This window comes from Drosophila elegans, unplaced genomic scaffold (assembly GCF_018152505.1).
Source record: "Drosophila elegans isolate 14027-0461.03 unplaced genomic scaffold, ASM1815250v1 contig_208, whole genome shotgun sequence".
Taxonomy (NCBI): domain Eukaryota; kingdom Metazoa; phylum Arthropoda; class Insecta; order Diptera; family Drosophilidae; genus Drosophila; species Drosophila elegans.
In genome coordinates this window covers 8368682-8394750 of record NW_024545578.1, presented here as the reverse complement: position 1 = coordinate 8394750, position 26069 = coordinate 8368682, and the positions used below count along the sequence as shown (strand labels likewise).

Genomic DNA, 26069 nt, shown 5'->3' with positions numbered 1-26069 from the left:
GCGGACAGCATTTTCCATGTCTCCGGCATTTGACAATTTCGGCGTCAATTCGGCAAAAGCCTACACAGAACAAAGTTTATGAATCTATCTATACACTATCGTATGCTAGAGCACAAGTAAAAGTATACTTAAATAATAAATATGTATGTATATATAAATATGTAATATAAGTAAATATAAATATGAAAAAATGTAAATATGTAGAGTCAAATAGAATTAAAGTGTTTTTTTTCTGGAACAAATCTGGGGAGTATTTTTAATATTCTTTAAATCAGTTTGTGAAAAAAGGGCAAAAAAAAGCACAGAAGGTATACTTTTTTAAAGGAATCATCAAAAATAAGTATACGAAACACCCTTATAATGTCTTAAATTACTTGCAGATAATTTTGCTCTATATTATAATGTTAAGAGTACCTTAAAATCTTTTCATTCATTAAATCTCTTCAAATAATACTGTAAAACATATTTATAAATGTATATTACTTTTAATGAAGCTTTAATTAAACGCATATCACATTTATTAACAAGGCTAAAATTTGAGAAAAGGAAAAACAATGATTTTATTTTACATGTTTAATAAATAAATGCTACTCTTAAACTGCCATATTTATTTTCATGTTGTAGCTGTCGCTGAATTAGAACATATGATCAAACAATACATGTATGAAAAATATGCTAATTTGCCATAATTAAAAGATAAAAAGGTAATTAGCAATAATTCGTAAAAACGCTACAAGACAATAATTAAAAAATCAATAACCAGATGAATGTGATGTTCACTGCCATTACCCAGTAAATATGATTTTTTTTCATTTTGACGAACATTTGTGCATGTCGTGTTGATGGTCTGAAATGTCATTCCATTTTTGCTAAGGTAGACGCGTCTGAATTTATTTTGCACCGGAAGAAAATTTATTTTGAAGTTATTTTAATCATAAACTTTAATCTCATAATATAGACATACTTATTTTAGTCATAAACTTTAATCTCATAATATAGACATACTTACTTTACCAAAATGTTCCTTCCAAATCAAAAACAAATCATTATTTCATGATTATAAAGAATTTTATTAAACGAGTTAAAATTATTTAGATTATGTGTTCATATAGACGAAGTGTTTAGTGTGAAGTCTGTTAGACAATGAAAAACGTATCACAGTTTACAATCTTATTGCGCTAGTTTAGTATTTAGCCTAAGCTTACATTGCAGTTTTGAAGAGAAACATTTGATCTGGTACTCTAGATACGATGCATAACTTGAATGAAACTTGAAGTTACTTAACGCGCAATATACGGGGGCGGGGGCTACAGTTAATATTACACAATCCGTCTGTTGATTTGCACGATCCCATATAATGGTTTGCTACTATATACTATATAGAGTATATATGCCGTCCGATTAGTTGGTGTTGGTGAACTTCCTGAAGAGCGGCTTGAACATGGCCTCATTACGCTGCAGTTGTGGCGACGAGGAGCTGCTGCTGCTGCTGTTCCCGCTGCTGTAGTCATCCCGTGGCGAGTACTCCCCGATCCCGATCCGAGCCGAGAAGTTCATGGGGTAGCTGGAGGAGGTGAAGCCGAAGGCATTACTGCTGCGACAGGTAGCGATCATAGGGGCTTGAGAAGCGGTAGGCAGGAGACTCAAAGCTCCGCTCAGCACCTTCATATTCGGCGGAGTTTGGGGTGGAGTATCTGGTTGGGCTTCGAGAAACCCCATCGCCCGCTGACTCGCTGTGGACTGAGATTGCTGCAGCAGTTGCTGCTGCGGATGCCGCTGCTGCTGCGGATGGAACTGCAGTGGTCCGCTCGAATTTGCCGTAGTATGGATGGTACCGCCCACTGGCAACTGCTGCTGCTGCTGCGGCTGCTGCTGCTGCTGAGGGGGCATATTGCTGTAGGGGATATTGCTGCTCGTAGTATGCAGCTGCTGGGTCGTAGCCCCTAGAAAACCCCCGTAGGCCGTGGTGTGCGGCCTCAGGTAGGGAGCTGCGGCCCCATTGAACAGCTGCTGATCCCGTCCTGCATCCTGCGGAGGATATTGCTGCTGCTGCTGTTGCTGCTGTGCCTGTTGCTGCTGCTGCTGCTGCAGCAGCATCGATTGGTGACCCATGTAAGCCGGCGGTGGGGTCTTGCAGCCAACTGTGTCGGCCAGACTCCAGATCTTCGGCTTGGTAGCTGGAATCGGCACGCCACAGTCCCGGCCTAGCTGGTTTTTTGGATCCCCAAGATCGCCCTGCAGTTTGGAGCCCTCTCCGTGTTGAAAGGGCAGCATGCCCTGCTGGCCGGCCTGGTAGTAAGCGGGATGCTGATGGTGATAGGGGTGATAGCCACCCGGGTGTCCGCCGGAGGAGCCTCCTCCGCCCGGATAGCCACCGCCACCACCAGCACTACCAGCCGAGGGATAGCCAAAGCCCGCCCGCAGTATGTTCGCCTGACCCAAGCACTTCTGGTCCTCGTCTATGGCATCCTCCTCCTCTTTGGTCTCATCTGGTTCAAAGAAACAGCAGCTATAAGCACTTAATCCCTAGTAAACACTCTTAAGATCATTTACCTTTGGCCAAGCTGCCACTCTGGCTTCCCTTGCTCGCCTCCAAGTCCTCCTTGTCCTTCTCATCGTCCGACACCAGGGCATCGTCGTCGTCATCCGTGCGATTCTTCGGCTCCCAGGTCATCTTGTTCTCCTTCTTTAGCCGGCGGCGGGCATTCGCGAACCAAGTGGACACCTGGGTGAGGGTCATCTTGGTGATGATGGCCAGCATGATCTTCTCGCCCTTCGTCGGATAAGGGTTCTTCTTGTGCTCATTCAGCCAGGCCTTCAACGTGGCCGTGGATTCGCGGGTGGCGTTCTTGCGGCGCGCGGCCAGATCATAACTGGCTCCATAACTGGAATTAGAAATAAGCAAACCGCTATTTAGAGAAAAGATATAACCGAAAGTCATCGTATTTAATCAGCTTATGTATATAATTTAGTTGTAATAAATTGTATCTACTTAACAACATTGTTTGTTCTTATAAAAAAAAAATTAAGAAAATGGAGCATAAATAGTAAGTTCCGAAATTTATTGAATTTTAAAAATTGGTTACCAATAAAACTTATTTGAAAATACAAAATTATATGTTACAATCGTGGAAAACATAACAAAAATAATATTTTATCATTTATAAACTATTATACAAAAGCCTTTCTAGCTCAAATTAAAAAAAAACTTTTAAAAAATCGCTATAAATAATTCCTAAACTTAGAAATAATAGTATATTTTAAATAAATACAAATATTATTTTATAGCACGTATGTATAGGCAGATCTAGTTTTTTTATTAGAGGAATATAGTTTTTAATTTTAAATTTGTTAGTTAAAAATCAATGAACATATTTTTAATCATTCAGAAATACTTTTTAAATGAAGTGTTAAGCATTTCTTGTGAAATTTAAGCAAAAACCTAGATTTTGTGATTTAAGAGTTCGTTTTGCAGTTGTATTCTCTTTCTAATTGCAGAGCCCAAAAAAATCGTGGCAGCAGTGAAACATGGAAATTCATTAAAAATGCGGAAAACTCAAATTGATGTTTTCCTACCGCCTCCGCTCCGAGCTCCGTAGTGCCGTACCGTATTGCTCCCCGGAGCTCGGGGTCCTCGTCCTGTCAGTGTAATACAACGTCAAAATATTGTAAAACATAGTTGTGAAACAGGGCACGGCCACAAAAAGCAACAACACAGCGTCTCCGGCAATAACGAGGACGACAAGTGGGTGCAACCGGGTGATCCAGTTGTACTATATTCCACTCCGCCAGTTCTCTTCGGCAGTGCACTTATCGCATTTTTTAAGCCACCAGAGTCTGTGGCATCGTCATCATCATCCCCATCCCCATCAACCATCCGTCCTCTGCAATAATGGTCTATGGTGGTCCTGAACCCCCAGCACTTCCTAGCTAAATTAAGCCCCAAACCATGCGAACTCCGTTGCACATCCGGCTCATCCGCTTTTCACTTTCGGGCTCTCGGTTCTCTGCCCCCCGATCCCAGTTTCATCCTTCTTTACTCAACGCTTTGGTTCTTTTTCATGGGATTTTTATGGAGCCACAATCAACAGTTTGTGTGCGGTGAATTTTACAACAAGATAAAGAACGAAACTCGGGACCGCTGCCCGTCGAATGTAAATTCGACGTCCTTTCTCCTTCTGCCTTCTGCTGCTTTTTTATCCCACTTTTATTTTATTTTTTGGTTGTACCGCTAGTCTACCCTGATTGCGTGCAGTGTGGAGGATGTTGCCAGTGATTAGCACAAAAGTTTGGAGGAGGTCTCGTGGATTTTTTTACCCAGCCAACTAAAAACAGTACGGGATCTCTCTAAAAGCCGGGTTTTATTCGGCGTGAAACAACTCTATGGAGATAGGGATAGGTTGTTTAATGCGTTCTTATAATTTAATTAATATTTTTAGGTAAACAACTTATATAAAACACCAAAAATCATTTAAAAACATTTTACAAATATCTTACAACTAACAATAAATAAAAAAAAAACAATTTTTTGTATATGTTTTAAGGGGCTTTTAAAAAGGACGTGTAGTTGTTTTTAAAACTAAATGTTGATATTTTTAATAAATGATTGCATGGAAAATTTATTAATTAAGAAAAGCAAGTAGTGATGGTTGCAAAGACTTAATTTGCAAAGTAAATTAGGCTATTTGATGTTCAAGTTACATATATTCTTACAATTTTTGTAGAAATAATTTACCAATTAAGTCTTATTCAAAGGAATTTAATGCAGTTTTAATAAAAACATGTGTTTAAGAAATAAACAAAAGGGCACAAGAGATCTTCCACTGAACTGCCTGAAGAAAGAACTCAGATTTGTCCAATAACCGTAACCAGAGGTTGTGATACCCATAATTTTAGGCACGTAACCTGCAACATCGGCTGAAGGCAGTTGGTTTTATTGTATATGGCGGGCTATATGATTATCGCGTAGTTCAGTAGTTGTCGGTGGTCGGTTGTCGGATTCGACGGATACGAATCGAGTGATACGCTTTGTGGGCCTTTTGTGCTGTTATGTTTTACAACCTAACAAACATCAATTTGTCCGTAATTGGCACGCATCCTATTTTTGTATTCGCCATATAATTGCAGTGCCTCGAAATGCATGTACAACCGAATGTATGTATTATATGTTCTTTTGGCATAGCTCGTAAACAAAAACAAAAAAAAGGAAAAAAAATGATTTGGCTTTGGCTGCTGCTACTGGTGCTGCTGGCGGGCCATAATCTTGTTAACAAATCACATTCTTGTTCACACAAACACACGGACACGGGTATATGGTCACATAGCGGTCGGCTGAATGGGCCGCTTATTAGTTTTAGACCGGCTTACACACATTTACATTTCAGCTTTTATACGAGCCACATGCAATTTGGTCGGAGCCACCAATTACGGCGGCCATTATCTGCGAGTTGCGATTTACGGGCGGCGGTGGGTACATTTCGAACAAATAATGCTGCTGCCTGCCGCATGAAGCACAAATGACATTGGCTCTTGGCTCTTGGCTCCCGTGAGCAGACACGTTCATGCCTGTCACTGGGTAATTACGCTGGCTGTCAGTACTCCCCCACTCAAGGTTTTTATACCCAGCCCCCTTTCCCATCAAATACCACCTACCACCCTCTGCAATTGCCATCTGCCAGACAGGCAAACAGATGGACTGACTGACTGCCAGTCAGTCAGATTTTCCACCTTTCCGAGTTTCCCACTCCGGCGCCAATTTGTGACGATGAACAAAACAAAGCGCAACCGTTCCTCTCTTAAATGATTGTCAACCCGTAAATATATACACGCCTACACACCGGAAAAAAAAACATTTAAGTGACAAGATTGCAATTGCGATATTGTAAAGCTTAATACAAATAAATCTTCTTTTTACATTTCCATTTACAGTTCTACAATAAAACGAAAAAGGATTTTGTGCATGGAAAATTTTGGTTTAAAATAGGGGTTTTCTTGAACAAACAATAAAATCTAGTATAGACTATGTGAAAGTACTAAACAATATAAAATCCTTATGGAAAGTTTTTTCATTTATTTGCTGGACTTCAAAAGCCTTTAACTGAAGATTTTTAACGTTACTTATTTACTCAAAACTTTATTAATTTTAATGAACTTAATGGTAATATATTTATTAATGACCAAAAAACACAAGAAATGATAAAAAACGCAGCACAATCGAAAATTGATTATTACAATTTTTTAAAAATCACTTTTAAGCGTCCTAAACGGAATTGGAAACAAAGTACTTTCAAAGCAAAGTATTTTTTGCAAAGTTTTTTAGTTTTCTAGGGTTTAGGAAGTATATTTTTTACAATTAATTTTACTAACTAATAAATAACAGTGCCAATAATAAAATAAGCATTTTTCTATAGTGTAGCCACATTCAGGTCTAAGTACATACAAACACCGGTACATTGGTAAGTACGTGCGTATGTACTGTCGCTCAATATGGCGGCCAACATGGCGTTCATTTGCGGCTCACACCTCTCCGCCCCTTTCCCTGCTGCTCCTCCTCCACCTCCCCCTCCTTCTGCCACGCCCCCCTCCGTCCACCAACATGCATCGCTTACAACTCACTCACTCATTCATTCACTTAGCTGCAGCTCGATTTCATGGGCTTTCCGCACGCAAGCCGGGCCCAAACGAAACGAAACGAAAGCGAACCGATCCAATCCAACCTACCAACATATCAACCTACAGTGCGGACCATGCGGACTATGCGGACCAACCGTCCAACGGGAAGCCGCAGCCGTTGCATGCCACTCAGCATTTTCAGCCACTCCACTTTGCAGCTCTTCCCCTCGATTTGGATTCGGAATTAAATACGGACAGGGACTGGGGAGACGCCTCCTGTCTCCTTTCTCCTGTCCCCTTTCTCCTACCTCCTTTCTCCTGGCCATCGAATCACTCCTGTATGTAAGCGTACGCACTTGTGTGTGCACCCACGTGTGTACATACTTAAGGCTTAATGCATGTGCATACACATCAACCAATTCTGCAGGTTTTTCATATGCTCAACATATTTATTTAATAGGTGCTAATTATACCGAACATTCCAGAAAATCACGCACTTACACAGTGAATAAAAATGGATAAAAACTTTTTCAAATAAAAGATCCAATATTTAAAATAGTCTTTTTTGGTAGTTTTAAAATAAAATATTCATTTAGCTATACTTTTTCTATGCATATAAATAATTATAATCCTATTTTCCTAAATCCACAATATAACTTTCCAAATTTAATATAAATTAGTATAAGTAATTATTTAAATTATTTTTTAAAAATTTTCTTTAATTAAAGCTGAAACAACTCCATTTTTTAGATATCTTAGAAATGACACTGTCTAGCATTGATTGACAAGTTTTGGTTAATCACAAATCTTCTGCAAAGGTTCTTTCTTTGCTGATAATTATGAACATTACTTATTTTTATTTAAAGCCTTATGAATTTAACAATATCTGATATATTTACTTTCAGTGCATTAGCACAATGTTTTTATATATATAACTCTGTGGATGGTGTGCGTTGCTCGCACTGGCGTGCAATTAACTGCTATTATTTTTGCAGCAATCATAAATAAATAATTTCGCGCTCTCATACGGTTTCGAACAATTCATATTTTATTATCGCCAGTCCCTAGAGCAATTGCCCCTGACTGGGGGAAAATCGAGAGGAAAGCGGGGAAAAAGCGTAGGAAAACGCAGGAAATCGGAAGAACAGAGGGCATCGCCGCCGCCGCCGCTGCAAGCAATTAAATTCAAATCAATTTCAAGTACTCGCAAATATTTTGTAATTAATTATGGGCGCGCGATTGCGTTTGATTCGCCGTATTCGCCATGTATTTAAATTGGACTAAAAGGCTTTCTATTTATTTTCTATTAGACGCAATTAATTATGGTTTATGGGTATAGGGGTACGGAGTCTTAATTTGTGGCAGAGACCCACGCAATTGTCATTTAATTCTATTTTTCCCGGCATTGCCTAATTAAATAATGCTGATTATGCTTACCCATAGGCCGACATGGGATCGTAGGAATAATAGCCCGTGGTGGGCTGCAGTCCGGCCGAAGTCCAAGCTCCCATCTCCGGACCCGCGCCCGTGTCCTTGAGTCCGTACGGATTGCTCTGAAACGATTAAGAATTCAGCATTGAATTAAGTTATTATGTGAGCTGCCGCCGCGAACAAAGCATTTTCCCACAGTTCCCAAAGTTGACAATTTTGTTAACATGGAATTTATAATTTGGCAACATATTTCGCAGCTGAACAAGCAAATGCCGTCTTGCTGACCATAATTCAGAGACAGATACACCGATCGATACGGAAAAATACATAATTTAAGGCAGCAGCTTTCCGAAAATCGGCATTATCTAAGCCGGAGCGCCGATTATTGGTTATTGTTATATGAAAGCAGCAGTCTGACACTTTGAATTTTAATTTGGCTCGCTTTGGTTTCTGTTTGTGGCGTGCAGCGATTTATGCCCTCGGAAAATGACAGCCGGATTTATGAGCGACAACTATTGGCCAGATCGCCGCCCAATCTGGTTGGCCCTGTCGAGCCGGGCTTTTGTGAGCTCTTGATTTATGAAACGGTATTAACATTTTTAATTGCTTAACATGATGTATGCCGTTGTTTATTAATTTTTCAACCGCCCACCCCCAACCCGCCACTCTTCTGTTGGCCAGAAAATGCCGCGACCGAGTGACAAATATATTTATCAAAATGTCGTTGGAACAGGTATTGGATCGCCATCGAAAAGGCCCTAGTTCAGATTTATTTACCAATCAAAAACCGGGGGGCAAAATGTCAGATTTCGCTAGATCTTCCCTCTCAAAATCCAAGTATTAACACCTCGTCTCACCAAAAATTGAGCGACGACATCTTATCGTGCCCTCTGAGATATTTTCTTAATTAAAAGTATGCGCTTCGTGACGACCGATAAAGAAGACACTCGGTCAGGTGCTTGCCAGAAAATAACAAAAACGAAAAAGAAAACGGAAAAAAAGAGGAAAAAAAGAACGAATGAATTTCCTGTTGTTGTAAATAACAATTTAACATGACACTTTGGTGGCTGCCGCCGCAGACGTCTCCGCCCCATTTGCTTTTCCTCTCCTTTCCCGGGGGTTTCCCTTTTGCCCCTTACATCACTCCGTGAGGAGGTTTTCTTTGAAGTACTCGTCGAGAGCCGCCCAAGTTGATTAGACTGTGTCTGCGTTCATATTAATTAGATCGTTCAAACTAATGTGCTTATTACAGCCCTCGTAAACATTGGGGATATACTGTTGACAAAGTCGGACAAGTGTTTTAAGATTTCTCCAAATTAGGAGCAATTTATGAAACGTGTTTTATAATTTAACTTGAAGTTTACATGCTCTATTAGAAAATATATTGAGAAAAGTGTCTCAAACACACAGGTTTATAATCTATCGCAGTCAAAAAATACTATACAAAAAACAGTCTTAAACCTATGTTGTATTTTTTAATAACATAATAACTATATGGCCAAGTGTGTTAATAAACTACAAGCCGTTTAAAATACAATAATTAAAAACATATTTGTAAAGTTGATAACATGGTTCACGGTTGTATACTGCTATAAAAAATTGCCATTAAATTCTTATTGTCAATGCAACATAAAATTAATAGTTCAATTTGCAGCTTGCCAGGCAAACAATTACTTTATTATAAATTAGAAAGATGTTACAGAACTAAATTTATTAATTTCCCTGATATTCACTTTTTTATACATTTTCTTGATTATTTGGTGTGTTGAATATATTTTGAAAATTTACACCACAAATTAAGAGGTTGGCAACAAAGTGGCCAACAAATTTTTCGACAGATTTTCGAACAAAATATTGTGTACACAAGCCACGTCGATGAAAATATTTATCTGCTGTGCGATGCGGCAACATGATGTCCTTATAAAACACTTGCTCGGTTATTTGGGCACTTCCAGCTAAGCTGTTTGGCCTATCCATCTCGGGCAGTTAGTTATTTGCCAAGGCTAAATACTGTCCACATTGTTGTTATACATATTGTTGCCAATTTTATGTGTTTGTTTGTGCCTGTGTTTGTGCTTGTGTTTGCCTTTCATTCAGGCCAGCAGCAAAAGCAAAAGCAGCAGCGTGTGTTTTGCTTCAGTCATGCTGTGCTCGTGTACATTTCAGCGGTCACTTAGAGCCAATATGAATACAGTGGCGTACAAAATAATATGAGAACTTTAATATTGAAAAAAAATGCAATATATGAATTAAAAGATATTATGAAATAAAAGATAGTTCAAATTTTCATTAGAAAACCAAAGGTTTTAATTTCTATTTAACAAAAATTGTTTCCTTAGAAAAAAAATACGATATGTTATAAAATGTTATTAAACATTTATATTTTCCTTTTGAATTTGTTGTTTCCAATGACTATAAAATTGTTAAACACAGCTAACTTGCTTTCCCCCAAAGACCAAAGACTAGTTTTTTTGGTAAAAATAATAAATTGAGTTAACTGCATAAGTACCACTATTATTTTTACCCCCTGCTGTGTGTTTATGGTGCTCACACACACAGAAACATAAGCTTGATTAGCCCACACATACACGAAGAGAGTGGAGTGTAATTGAGGCCATGGGGCAATATGTTTTGTTTCCAATGATTTTGCCTTTCTTTATGCAAAGTATCAAATATCGCAATGGAAGTCGCCTACAGTTGGCAGTTGGCAGTTGGGAGTAGGGAACCGGCGGAGTAAACGGGCTTATAAATTAGGTAGATGGATAGACGGAGATAGAAAAGGAGTGGCGGGCTGAGGGCTGGGGGCTGGGAGAAACTAAACCCTCGATACGGAGCCAAATGAGGTTTGACTGAGCTTCAGTCAGCCATAATGATAATTCGATTTAGTCGACTGCATTGACAAGCCATCGTCGTTGTCGTTGTTGCTCTGTTGTTGTCGTTGTCGTTTTCGTTGTTTTTGTCTCCCTCCTAAGCTGCGGACAAAAGCCACTGACTACACAATTAAAGTCATACGTTGAGATAATCCATTTAGCCCTCTGGCCCATGGCTCTTGGCCCTCCGCCTCTTGGCCGTAAACACTTAGAAAAAAACTATATTTTTTAGTGCCAAATAAAGGCCTTGCCACTTGGCCTGATATCATCTTATTCAATATCAAAATTTATAATACAATTTTAAATGATTATTTTAATTCTCAAATGATTTAAAATTTAAAAACATGTTTGTAAAATTTTTGAATGTTTTAACATTAAAATTTTAAAATAAACGTTAATTTCATTTATCACTGGCAATGTTTGACATGGTACAAATTTTTAAAATAAAATGAAAGCATACAAGTTTAGGAGATATGAGTTTTTTCTATTTTAAAAGTAATTTTTTTCGGTTGCCAACATTTTTTATAAATTGATAAACTTGTTCCTTAAATAATACAAAAATAAAACCTTGAGTTGCCCCCTTTAAAAATAATTTCGAGTGCACTTACCAGCGGCGAATAGAAGGCGGAGCTGTCCACTCCGATGCTCTGGTAGGGATTCTGGTCCGTCGAGGGGTAGGGCGTTCCGTAGACGCCGACGCTGGCCGCCGGCAGACGGGAGTAGCTGGAGAGGGCGAGGCGTGCGGAGTCGTACTGGCAGGAGCAGACGGTCTGACCCGACACCGGGTCGGTCATTATGGGCCGCCCGTTCTCGCAGCAGGAGCCGCCAGCTCCACCGGCCGTGGGCGTCGTGCCCACACCATTGCCGTCCAGGGAGCCACCGGTGGTCAAGTCCGCTCCCGCTCCTCCTCCCGCCGAAGATCCTGCCCCGGCTCCAACCACCGTCGCCGCATTCGAGTTCTGCGAAAGAGCATTGGGACTGAGCGCCCCCGAGGAGGCATCTCCGCCAGCTCCGCCGGGCGGCTGGCTGCCCTGACAATCCTGACCTCCCGTGGGGCTCATCGCCGGGGCGTTTGTCATCACCAGCGCCTCGTTCACGTTCACATTCACGTTCGCGGAAGCGTCCTCCGTCGGCACTTGGGCACTTGGCGGCAGGAGCTGCAACGGATCGGATGGGAAGATGGAAAGAGGCTCTTCAGTCTCACTTTATCGCAAATTGAAACACAAATTCGGCTTTTCAGCCGCTTATCTTATGTGTATATTAAGGTGACTGCACTAAGAAAAAGTATTCTTTAATTTCTCCCAATTAGAGTTATAAAAAAAATTAGTAAATCAATATATATTTTATAAGCAAACTTTTATAAGTTATGTTGGTTTTTATTGTATATTTATTATAGTCGATAATACAAGTTATCAAGATTTGTTTAAGGTAGTTCATAAAAAAATATTAGTCAAAAAAGTTTTTTAAATCCACAGAGATATATTTAAGGTTATCCAATACCATACAATTACATGCAGGAACTGACTTATCAATATAAAGAAACATTTAGACACAGATAAATGTTATGTAAAAATAAAATTAGATTATCGAACAGCCTTTATATTTTCCCCACCGTGCAGGTACTTCAAAACTCGAAAACTGATAGCATTAAGTGATATATAAACACACATTGCCACTGGTCTACATAACTAATGCATGGTAATCAAGAGCCCATTTTAATTTTTTATTTCAAACACCAAAGGCTGATGATCGAGAAATATTTTTCGTCAGCTGCAGAAGGGTCATTTTGAATACCTTAAAGAGATACGAAGATCGATAAGACTCCACACTTACTGTGCTGAGGTGGGGCTTCCTGGAAACCTCCAATCGATGTGATTTTCAAAGAAAATATTTCATTTTTGAACACAAAAAAGCTGTCCTAAACTGACAGTGTTTATCTTCAAACATTTCGCCAATGAATTAGTTTCTTGCGCTTCTCAAATGATAAGAAATTTCGTTAATGGATCTAAAATATGTGAACACAGTCAAAAATGTCACTACCATTTTCAAAAAATTGGACAGTTCGCATTTTTTAGGTAATTCATTTTCTTTCCAATAAATATTTTTTTAATAGAGACATTTAACTTTACGAGCTTAATAATTTAGAACTAACATTTTTGTAAAAAACTTTTAGGGCATTAACAAATTGTTGGTTTTAATTTCATTAAATGGGTCTACAAAAAAACGTCCTTTCCATAAAAAGAAAAATTATTTTTCATTTTATAAGATGTTATTACAAATTGAGAAGTGATCGTAAAATTATGAGGATTAACGTTGACAACAAACTAAACTAGAATTTACCTATACCTATATAAAAAGGAAATGTGTTCCTTTCTTAAAAAGTGTTGTCTGCATTGATCAATTAATTTTGTACAATTTCATTACAAATTGAGAATTGATCGCATAATTATAAGAAATTGCCTTTAACAACAAACTTCACTAGCTGTCAACTTAACGGCGAAGATGTGTAATGAAAACCTGCCTGAAAACCTGGGAATAGAAGCCTCCAGCTCGGCACAGGAAACGCACGTACATGCATAATGGCTAATTTTCTATAGCATAAACCTGAGTAAGTCATGCTAACTGCCGCCTTACTGGAAACTTCATAAATATTGATGTCCGGCAATGTTGTTGTGCCCACCCCATACAGTCCTCCTCATCCTGAAGACACCAAATCCGAGCGGGGGCCGCGGCTTGAATCGCTGGGTAATTGCGAATTTAATTCGAAAAATCGACAGAAGGCCCATTACAAGATGCATCGATAGCATGTAAGCGAATATGGTGTTAACACACAATCAGTGCCGACGGCAGGAAAGCGCAGAAGCTGCCCGGTATTGGGATTCATAATCCCGGGGCGATTAAGTTCCCTTAATCAATCGCCGGATTCACTGGATTCCACCATATGCCTCAGCCTGCAATGGCGGCCAGATCAATTACCCCGCAAATCGATTTCAAGTGCTGGCTCTGAGGCAGCAACAACCTGATGTGCTGATGCAGTGATGTCCTCCATCTTTTCGGAGAGCTTCGCCTATGGCATGCGCCAGTCACTTGGCAATTAATATGCAAAATGCGCCAAGCCCAGGACTGGTTGGGCATTTAAAAATGCCAGAAATCAATGAGGGTGTGGCAGCCGACGCCTATAGGTCCGCAGAGGACTGTAGACTTGGGCTCCACAGACCCATCCGCGATCGATATGGGTATCGAGATGGAGATGGAGTCGGGCAACATGCTGGCGAAGGCTTCTGAAAATTACCTCGGGCAATCTGCGAAATGAGCGGACGACTCTGGCTGCCTCAATTTCAAAGTCTCAAGTCTCAAGTCTGAAGCCTGGCGAAAATACCGGCGAACCCATAATTAAGTTGAGTGCTCCGCCTGACGAACAGCTACAAATTGATCGAATGCCAAGCAAAAGGTCATAATATCTCTCGGCAACAATTTCAGCCCGGCTTACACGGCTTCCGTGGCGGAATTCTGGGCCTGGGTCTGAGCCTGGTCCTGGGCAGAAATTAAATACGGCCCCAAAACGCATAATTATTCCGCGCCATTAACATAATCTGACAATAGAACATTCGCCCGAAAAAAGAACGCATCACATGCATATTATTTTATAATTATCAGATGCGCGATCGATGCGAGATCGATCCTTTTTGGCTGTCTACAGGTGAGTGAGCCACTAGAAGGCCGTTTGATCGTCTCATAATTAATATAGGAACATCATTTTGAGTCATGCTGGAGCGTACAAATAATAGAATTTCGAGGCCAAGACCGACCGCTGACTATATATAGGGACATCATTGGAAAAAAACCGAAAACTGAAAACCGAAAACCGAATAAAAATAAACGCACAACCATTTATCAAAATTTTACAAATGAATGATTCAGGTGTTTTTTGTGCCGCGTGATTTTAATTAGTAAAAAGCAAATACATTTCGGTCGGCATGGTCGGGTATGGTATGGAATGGACTGTATGGGAATGATGTTCAACGATCGGAAGGAGGCTCCATTCTCCGTTCCCATCGACTCTCGCCACAATATGAGAATTATGACAACTGATCTGATAGGCGACACCATATAGGGAGCTCTATGCGCCTGCCAGATTCCGCAGCTCCTTGAGCGAATGCATTATTCATGAGGCAGAGGACTGAGGACTCCATTCCTGCCTTTCCTGCCTTTCCTGCTTTCCTGCCTTTCCTGCCTGGTGAGGAAGCGCCAGTCCATCCAGTGGGCCATGGCCATGTGAATTGGCCACGTCTTCGGTTGGCAGTTGCATTTGTAGGTTGGGAGGCTGAGAGGCTGAGAGGCTAAAAGTTGCGACTTGCAGACGACTGGCAGGCGACAGTGCGCAGATAAGATCTGCTGGCCATGTGTGCCCAGTAACCAGTACCAGTACCAGTGCCAGACCAATACCAGATCCCAAGTACGAGTCCCAGTCCAGTTTCAGTGGCTTTGGAAATTACTGTGAATCGCAAACGCAGCGATCTAATCGCGTCTTGTATCTCTGGGTCCGCTGCCTGGCTCCCGGATCCCGATCCCGATCCCAAACCAGAGCCCTCCCCCGACAACCTCCAGATGACCAAGTTGATAGCATGAGACTATAAGCGCCACTTGGAGGACGAAGAGGAGTCCCCACAGCCACCTCCTCTTCCAGGTCCAATGTAAAGTAGATCAGAGAGGGCCCAAAGTCATTGGTCCATCGATCGTTTGGTCTGGGGACGTCGGACTATCTGGCATCAGCATCCAGCATCAATGGATGCTCCTCACGTAGCCAGCAAGGCATTCCCAGGGCCTGCCCTCAGCTGTCACTTTACGGTTATGAATTTTATGATTTACGATCGCCGCAATTGAATTTTATTGACTTTTCAACAGTTTCACCTGAGCGTGCTTCAATCGGCACCTCCCATCGTCTTGGCCTTCTGATTGCCTACGAGACGACTGGCTGTTTTTTTTGTTTGGCTTTCGTTTTCGACTGCACTTAATTGGACTCGTGTGGTCCGAAATGGGAAAGAGACTCCAGAGTTCTGCCGAGGAATCCCCACCACACTGTCTTCTTAAAACCGGCGACGATGCCAAGCATTTATGGCCTGGGAAATTAAAGTTTTACTCAGCCTCTTGACCTTCCCCTCTAGTTCGGTCTATCTCTAGGAAAACGCAATCAATTTTACCCTTGGCTTGCTAATAATTTTTGTATAAAATCAGTAATCCATCAATATATTTACACAACGAAATAGTTGCACCTGTGTGAAAGCTTTAAAAGTGCCGAACACTTTTTGTGCATTTTTGCAATTGACAAAAAGTCTCGAGTCCTTGGAGTGCTTTTTTCTCAGGCCATTTATCAGCCATCTGATTTATTGTTGTTTTTTTGTCTTCTACCAATTTACTGTCATAAACATGGAAAAAGTTTGCCTTAAGCAGCTGTTTTTGCTGCTTAGCGAAAAGTCACAAAGCGCTAAAATCAAAGGCTTTGAGCGGTTTTGCCCTATAGTGGGTCTTCAAGATCAAATGATCTGATAGCTTTGACTTGGGACGGTGAAAATACTCTTATGAAACTTGGTGGTAAGGATCTCAAATTTAATACATTGTTAATAAACATTTGTGCAAAAAGAGGTACTCAATTCAAACTTTTAATAACATAAAAAAAGAATGTAATTTTAGTTGGCTTTTATCGGTTGATGGTTTTTACAAATATATATCTTTGACTTTATTCTTAAGTTTAAAAGCTTGATAAAAATATGGTTTTGAAGATAAATAAACGGTAATCATTACTAAGCTTAATCATTTGTTACCTAAAATTATTTCTTTACGCTTGACTTAAAATCATGATAACCTTTTAATATTGTTGAAAGCAAACATTATTAAAGCAAAAATTATAAAGTTCGAGTATTATTATTATGTTTGCTAATAAGAATTTTCTTATATTTTTGGGATACATCAAAGGGTTTATGAAATTGTAGATTTGTATTGGCTAATCATAATCAGTTAAAGGAATCGCTTGAATGAATAATATTAATTCTTAATTCTTATATTTTTAAACGAATCTTTCTATATAATAAAATCTCTTGTGACTTAATGACCATAAATATTTATAAGCAATTATAATTAAAGACCCACCTGCGAGGCCGACGGAAAGCCTCCGTATCCGAATTGTGTGTAGGCAGCCATTTCGCTGGACGACTATATACGACTATAAGACCTAGTCTTAAGATACTCTCTCTCTCAAAGGGCAGTCTTGTGGAGGATATATATCGCTGCTACATCAAATGATGTGCTTATTAGGTTAACTCGGCTCAGTTTCGATTGGGTCTGTTCACAGTCACCGGCAATGGGGACAATAACAACGACATGAGGCGGCCAGCCGAAAATAACTCGGGAATATGCAGCAGTATATCCAAAAGTTTCTCAGGGATTGCAGCTGTATCTGTCACTCTTTTTGTATTTTCTTATTCCTTTTTTTTTTGTTTTGTTGGTTTAAGCCAAAACGGGGGCAACACTCGCAAAACGCGGCGGCAACACACACTCGCAAAAACGAAAATCGACGAAATATCGACGGCAAAACGCGCGTTACATTAGCACACGCTCCTCCAGATGTGCACCTTATAACGTTCGAACACGAACTGGTTGCGAATGCCGTTGCTGTTGCCGCTGTTGCCGCTGTCGTCGTGATGTTGCTGTTGGCCGTGTTGCTGCTGCTGGTGCTGCTGCTGTTGCTCCTGCCGTTGCTGTTGTTGTGGCGCATTCCGCTGCAGTTGCTGCCAGAGCGGGACAACGCTACCGCCCCAAAAGAATGCCGCTCGCCTTGGAGCAAAAGCCGGCGGACTGGAAGTTGGAAATTGGGCAACGCCCACTTCACATCGCTGGTGGTGGTGGCAGTGGTGTTGCTGGTGTTGGTGGTGGTGGCATTTTCCTCTCACTGAAATCCATTCCCCGCCAGCAACTCGTGTTCGCAGCTCACTGGAAGTGGCAGCCCAACCACCAATCATACGGCTCCATTGCCTTCGGCTGGCCGGTTTAATGGACAGGTGCGAGGTCGCCAAACAAAAGAAAGCAAAAATGAAATGGAACTACAAGATACTCGTGCGGGAACACATCCAGAATTTTCACAACTCTCGCAGCACAGCTCTGTGTTTTTTTTGTTGCCCCTGATTCACGGGCAACGCCCATTTGTTTTGTTTGGCTAGTCATTTGTTTGTTTACTTTTCAAAACTCTGAACTGGGAATTCTGGGTTGGCACCACGGCGATCGCCAGCTGAAAATGCCAAGTGGCTAAGTGGTGACACAAAAGCGTTAATACGATCACCGAATTCCTCTGCACTCGCTCTGTATTTATCGCCCGTCATTACCTTTATCGCTGAATTGCGAGAAAGTTAACTCCCATTATCGATCCTAGCTAATTAATCTTACCTTATTTGGCTTATAAAAAATACTAACCTGCGCTTCTCGCTTAAATATCACACTCGAATACCAGTTTCTCGAAATATCAACGAGATTTTAATCTATTTCTGGGAGGAATTAATATCCTTCCCAAGGCAATCATCATCCATTTTAATTTTTAGCCATTCAAAATTTTCCATTTATTTAAACTGCATTGAAATGAGAGGATATGGTAGCTATTAAATTGTTAAGATGGTATTTAATAAAATGTGTTCCCCATTTAAAAATGTACAATTATTAATTTAGTCTAAGTTTAAATAAAATAGATTTTTGTTGAAAATAAAAAAGCTTTTTAAGAACTATATAACTACATTAGGGTTTTGTAACATTTAATTAACTAACATTTATAGGATCGCAAAACACAATTAATTTCAATTAAAATTAAACTGTTAAAACTTAAATAGGTCACTAAACCGTCGGTCGAAGCTCAGCAAATATGAAATACCTAAAATAATATTTCTGCCAATTTCCTTCACTTTCAAGCATTTCTAGTTTACAAACCATTTTAATTGGAATTAAATTGCATTTAACATGCACATGTACCCCAAAAACACATGAAAGAGCTGACCTCATTGTTTGACGAATTGCATCAATCAAATTGAATATATGATTCTGTACGTTTTTAGATTTTTTTTAAATTTAAATGTGATTTTAGTTTGCTAAAAATAATGTTTTCCACCGAGTCATATGAAAATCTTTTACAATTCATTTATATTGTACTCATATTCCGAAATATAAGCCCTTAAATTTTAAATAACTCAATGCTCGATGCTCTTCCGTTTACTACAAATTTATGCCGAACTTTTTACTATTCTTTAAAAATGCCATAAGTTTAGTGGGTGAAAATCTCCGACTGATTACCCATGCGCATGTGAAAAGTGCTGCCATTTCCGCTGGCTGCGTAAAGTTTGCAAAAAAGTTTCGCTATTAATACGCACTAACATATTTGGACTTCCGCTTTATGATCTATTTTTTACGATTCTCCCGCAGGACGAAGGACTGGCGGGGAGTCGAACTAATGCGCAGCGTGCCCAGGACACGCATTCCGGAAATGGTCTCTGGCGAGAGTCCACTGTGGACGATGCCGTGAGGTAAACCTCAAATGTTTTTGCGGGTGTCGCGGATGCTCTCGTATGTTGGCAAGCTTGTTCACTGTGTTTTTTGTTTATTTTTATGATAATGTAATAAAAGCAAATTAACCTATAAAACCGAAAAAGTGCGACTTACACGTTGGAATTGCGCCATAAGGTCTGGGCGTGTCCTCACCTCGCACCGCACAAGATGTATATGCATTTCAGTGGGCAGGGAAAAAAGAGAAACGATCCATGCGGTGCTGATGGGTGTGTGGGTGTGGGCAGTGGGTGTGGGTAGCGGGTGGTGGGTGTTGGGTGGTGAAACGGAGTGGTGGCACCACCCACCGCGGCCGAGCATCGGCGCAAAATGAGAGCAACGTGTTAGCGCAAAGCAACAAATGACCAAAGCTGTTGCCCCTGCCAAACGTAAATGTGAATTAATTCCAAGGGAAGCCAAGTCATGCCGAGGCCAAAGGCAAAGCCCAGCGGCCACTAAACACTTAGCCAAAATTATGCAACAAACAGATCAATTTAATTGTATCTATTTAATCACAAAACTATGGTTTTTTACTTCTTAATTAAAGTAAAGAAATTAAATCATATAGAACTAATTTCGGCTGTTCCTAAATTCAATAAAAATAGCTTAAAGACTTGTGATTAGTTTAATAAAGTTTTATTAACTCTTTGTCAAATCTATGATGGCTTATAATGAAAATGGATTTGTTTTCCGGGAAAGCTTAAAAATGTTAAAGTGTTTTTCAAGACATTCATTACTTGGAAAGTATTTTATTTAAAATAAATATATTAATTTATACATCTAATCTTAATAGTCAAAGCATATCAGTGTAACCTTTAATCACTTGTATGTTCGTTAGATAAATAAGGTAAAAGCAAAAATTTGCTGACTACTTGTCTATTAAATTTATACATATATAGCCTTAATATATGTATATGAGAAGTAACAGTAACAGATCCTTAACCAATTCTTAAACTAAATCAGTCTTGGCTGAAACTAGAACTAAACTTTCAAATCAAAAGCAAAACTAAGAAATGATCTTCAATTTTTAAGTAATATAACCTTAATTGATAATGAGCTCAAAGCTTTAAAAAGTTGTAGTTTTAATTTAATAACATCAATTTTTTTACAGTGCATCGACAGCAACAACATAGAGTCCGGGCCAAGTGCCCCTCCGGGTGTTAAGTACAATATTTGCTGTGTTGCGCGTTTTACGAGTGGCGCTTTTGCAATCGCCGGGCTTGAAGGGGGAAACGGGGTGTCGGGCGGAAGAAGGGGGGAAGAAGGGGCGTAGAGGTGGCGGGGGGCGTGGCAGCGCCAGGCCAAATGCAATCAATCAATGGGTCAGCATGATGGTACACACCAGACGAGTGGCAACCACATGGGGCGTTTCCATTTGCGGCAGCCACACTGACCACCCTCTGAGTCGAGATTCGAAAGTCCTGGATCTGGGGTCTCGAAACTTGGATCGGATCTGGATGCGAATTGGAATCGGTGGCAAGAAGTGCACTTCACTTACAAATCAGTTGCTGGCACTTAAAACCTATTTTGACAATTGAGCTGTCCGCCTGTCACGCTGACAGCGCGCACTTTTCACGCCACTCGATATGGCGTATATATACTACACATAAAGATATAAAGGATACACATATATATCAAGGATTCGGCAAAAATATGGTGGTGGTATTTCCTCCACCGTTTTATGCCGTTTTAATTGCAACATCTGTCACTGCGGTTTATGCATATATCAATTTCAAAATAGCCAGCAAATGGCAACGGCAATGATTCCAGAACCCAAACCCCCGGACCCCGTGGAAAATGAAATATATTTTTATTTTTATTATTCGCCGGCAAAAACTGTCACAACACACTCGCCGTTGACGCCTGTCGAGTTCGGTTCCGTTCGGTTCGGATCTTCGAAAAAAGGGACGGGGTTTGCAGGCAATCCGGGGATCCGGGTCTGAAAGAAGGGTCAGGACTCGATACGCACCACACACACACTCTCTGCCAACCTTTCCCTTTTCCCTGCCGCGCGTTTATTGTTGTCATTTTCAGCGGGCCCGACTTTAATGGTTGTCAGAAAACATTAAAAATTGTCACATGAATATATCGGTCCGTTACACCACGCGTAATTGAGTTCTACTCATTATGCAATATTTGCCTTATAGGAATATAAGTTCATACACATGTACCATTCACTTTCGGAGTGTGCTGATTTTAGTTTTTGACTTTAACAGCGTCCCAATTTGGACAAGAATAGTAGTTAAATTAAATGAACAATTGAAATCAAGTATTGAGGGTGGATTAATGCAACTGTATGGTTACAAAAATGTTTACTTATATCTGTTCAAAATAGACAATCATTTACATATGCCACAGGTCTGCAAAAATTTTAGACAGGTTGAGAGAAGCCTTAAATAGTAAAGCCTTTTACAGTTTCCATTTACTTTGAGTATCAAATAATGTATTTTGGTAGACACTTTTTTGGCTGTAGACATTAAAAAAGAAACTTTAAAAGCTAATATTTTTCAGTTAAGTCCAATTAATGTAAGCCACACGAATAGTGCTGCAGTTTAATGACGTACATGTTATACAAGGATATTAAACAACTATCGTTTTAATTTAACTTACAATTTGATTTGACCAGTTTGAGTTAAACATAAAAATATATGGCAAATATATGGCAAACGTTGAATAAATTGTTTAAGATTAAATGTCAAAAAATAGTTAAATAGGACCATAAATCGGAATCACTTATTTTAACACAGAAGCAACCTCCATTAAGGCATTAAAATCTTTTTGGAATACCAGGAAATTAATTAAAAACCATTAAAATAAAAGATTTAATTAAAATGCACTCATTTGGTTTAATTATAAGTGGCTTTTGAACACCTAATCATGTAAAGCAAAAAAAATAATGGTACAAACTAAAATATTACAACTTGAGTGCGTGAATCAATTTTTAATCAATTTTTAATTTCCCAATAACCCGTTACCCTATGCTCTTAATAGGCAAGTTAATAAGGATTAAGAGCTTATATTTGATACACCCTGCACCCCCGAAGTGTAAATATTTTGAATCAAAGCATTTAAATACCGTTTCATTGTTCCCGAAATAAGTGTAATTGAAAATCTCTTAAGCGCTTGGCAAATATACTCGAAGGTGGAAGTTCCAGGGGGACAAATGCAGATGCACAAGGACACAAGGACACAAGGACGCAGGACGAAGGACGAACGACGAGGAAGTGCAGAGGCTAAATGAGTTTGTCAATCAAAATGCAAATGTCACCGGGAAGTGACATAATCCCACTTGGGAGTCGGGCTAAGCCGAGCGAAACGAGCCGAAATCCCGGTGCGAGCTAAAGCATTTGACCGCACTTCGCAGCCAACACCACCGAAATCGAAGCACTCTACTCTGCTTTATATGGCATATGAGCAAATTCCCGAGCTCCCCGTCGGAAATAGCAACATATGACGATCTGAAGTTGACGTGATACTTTGGTACTTCCAAAAACCAGGGGATGAGGGCCTGGCCAAGTGGGGGTGTTAAATTGCAGTAATCGGCTCTCGGCAACGGCGACAACGTTTATGTTTTATGTGCTCATTTATAATGCGCACTGCTCATTTGGTAATGGTTCAATAATGACTGTCAGACTACTTAAAAGGCTGCCCAGGATTGCGTGGAACCGCTGACATCTGCTCAGCATTACGGCTATCCAGCCGTTTGACTTTTCGAACAAGCCAATCCAATCCAATTCGACCGATTCCCGGTCACAATAAATCTCCGATTCTCCGCCAGCTTGAGCAATTCGCGGTGACAGCCAAGGCCTCGTGTAATTTTAGGCGCCACTCTCCAGGGGTCAAGAGGAAAGCAGGAAAGGAGGAGACGAGGATAGCTGAAATAAATAAAGCCGAATCGCAGGTTAGAAATGAGGGAATCTTGGCTTGGCCGAACACAGAAACAAACTCTGTCCGGCCACGACTTCGATGTGACTGGGCCAGATAGACAGCCGGAGTTAGTTGGCACACTCGAAACATTTAACGGACCAACAAAAACCTCACAAAAAAAGTTTTACATCACAGTGCTTTCAACTTCAAGGGGTTTCTTTAAGAAATCTTTAAACTGTTAGGATGAATTGCTAATCATTAGTTCAACATTGATAGAGAAAAAGAATCAACTATATGAGTATCATATGTTGTCTCTTAATTCGCTAACTTACTTTCGTTTTTGTACGCTTTTTCCAATATTGTTGTCGCAATTAAAACGTTTAAAATTTAATCTCTAAGTATTTTTTTTTTAATACGGTACCCTTACTTTTTTATATTTTTAGTTGATACTTAATATTAACTATTATTGTGTGTCTTAATTGTGTTCTAATTTTTGAAGTGCAACTGCCTAATGGCAAAAAAGTCATAAGAGCTCACTTGCCCAGTGCCATTCTCAGGCCCATTCCCATTCCCAATCCCATTTCCAATCCACAGCCCAATCCATTCCCCCTGCCATTGCTATTTCCACTCCCGTTGCCATTCCCCAATTGCCAATTATGCCGCAGCAGCAGCTCATTCGATCTTATAGCAACCATAGCATCCTAAAACATACCATCCAGTACCAGTACCAGTACCAATACCAATTCCCCATCCTCGAGACAAGACAAACGCTGCAAGTTGCAAGTTGCAACTATCGAGGATCGTTCGCCGTCGATCGCTGTCTGCAGCATTCGCCACTGACGCCAACCGGTGTACAAAAAGTGGGGTTTCCAAATGAAGGGGGGAGGGTAAGGGGAAGGGGGAGAAGTATCTGAGGGATACACCAGCATCCACAGCTACAAGATGGCTGCTGCCAATCCTCGCCCGCACCAATGCCAACTCCCCCAGATCACAAAATGTGACTCCCGTCCTGGCCAGACGTTCTCTTGTCGTGCCGAGGTGGCATTCGCTGGGAAAACTGCCTCCAGATACAGATACAGATACTCGCATACGGCATATAATTTAATTTACGACGCTTATCAGGCGCCACTTTGCGACGCAATCGGTGACAATTGCATAATCCGGCTGCAAATGCCGAACATTGCTCTAATCGCACTGACGAGCCGTTTCTCACTTACTTTGAGATTGGAATGTTTTTAGTTGTGCCCGTCGAAAATGGCACTTAGTTAATTAAAGTCCTTGATGGGAATTAAATGGAAGAGGAATCAAACGTGGAGGAACTATCTTTTATTTAAAAATTAGTTTTATTCAATCAACCTTATTTTATAGTGGTTCCAAAATATATATAGTTACAATTTTGAATTAATACGATTTTTATACTTTACTGGTATTTTTGGTTCTACAACAAAAGGGCATAAAAGTGACAAATTTGCTGGCTACCATATATTATTATTAAAGAAAAAGAAATTCAATTCAATTATGTTCAAATAATTATTGACTAGTAATTAGCTTTAAAATAGCTTAAATATAAACTGACAATCAGCCCGTTATATGTTATCTTTATCCCCAAATAAAATGATAAATAAGTTTCATTTATTTAGTCACATTTATGAGTCGAGCACGCTTCCTCCTGCCCACAAGGTACATTTATCCATCCGCAAACGAATCCAAAGAGTGCGGGCATACAAATTAGTGCGCATCTGCGCCTTCGAGAATGGATTCTGGTTGTGGGGAAATCCCAGAGGGGAAAACGGCTCGCAGAGTACAACACGTCTTGACATTTGCATCTTGAAATGCAAGTGAAAGATACAATCCCAATCTGTGTATCCAGATGCGCCATTGTCACTGTCATCGGCTGTGGCTTCCTTTCGGCTAGAGAACGAGAACTCTCCGTGCGGATGATAAATGACGTCGATTCAACAAATTGCCACACATACAGGGCCCAAACCATTTGGCCAATTGAGAAGGAAATCAACTCCACTCTATGGCCCACATACAGGAATTGCACACTTGCTGCCAAAGTTAACTCCCCGTTTTCGAAGGCAGGGGTTATATTTCGCCTGCTCCGCCTCCTAAATTTCCATTTGGCAATGTCTCAGGATTTAATTCGGAGCTGTTTTAAACAATTCTTTTGCATTGCGAAAGCTACTCGAAACAGACGGCTTCAAGTGGAATTGAATTTTATGCAAATTAACTCCCACTTTGATTTACAAGTTAGCATGCCAGCGGGATTTCATAATTGATTATAAACCTTTCATATACTGTATATCTGTTAGGATAACACAACACAAAATTCATTAACAAAATTAAATTAATAATATTTTTACGTCATACATAATTCGGAATATAAAATTTAAACTGTAAGAAATAATGAAGATTTCAAATTTTTAATCAAACATATCCACCATTTAGTTTAAAAAAGTAAAAAACGCCAACAAAATGTTTTTTTGTATTATTTTTGTTCTTTACGAGATCCCACCCTATCTTACAATTTTATTATAATATTGTTTAAGTAGTATCAAAATCTATAAATTTAATTTGAATTTTTCTTTATAATTATGTTTTCATGCTCATAAATGTTTTCAAAATGTTTGTTTACCATTTTGTTATTATAAAGTGTTTTTTGTAAATTATCTTTTCATTAAGTATTACCTCCTAAAACCAATTCAATTA

General features: G+C 39.9%; 1 protein-coding gene across 1 annotated transcript; it reads right to left on the bottom strand.

Moving 5' to 3' along the window:
- Positions 1 to 1049: 1049 nt before the first annotated feature.
- On the bottom strand, positions 1050 to 17579 carry LOC108146935 (homeobox protein araucan). The gene is made up of 5 exons (XM_017273185.2): positions 17061 to 17579; positions 11522 to 12070; positions 8050 to 8165; positions 2554 to 2885; positions 1050 to 2489 (listed from the first exon to the last, which is right to left on the bottom strand). Exons 1-5 carry the CDS (start codon positions 17109 to 17111, stop codon positions 1402 to 1404), a joined length of 2136 nt encoding a protein of 711 aa, XP_017128674.1. The 5' UTR covers positions 17112 to 17579; the 3' UTR covers positions 1050 to 1401.
- Between the last annotated feature and the right edge of the window lie 8490 nt (positions 17580 to 26069).

Bases quoted from the DNA above. Each gene is read 5' to 3' on its own strand.
- LOC108146935 (XM_017273185.2), bottom strand. From the start codon at position 17,111: ATGGCTGCCTACACACAATTCGGATACGGAGGCTTTCCGTCGGCCTCG. The intron at 12,071-17,060 runs GTGGGTCTTTAA...GATCCGTTGCAG, and splicing joins GCTTTCCGTCGGCCTCGCAG to CTCCTGCCGCCAAGTGCCCA. The intron at 8,166-11,521 runs GTAAGTGCACTC...TAATCGTTTCAG, and splicing joins CCGCCTTCTATTCGCCGCTG to AGCAATCCGTACGGACTCAA.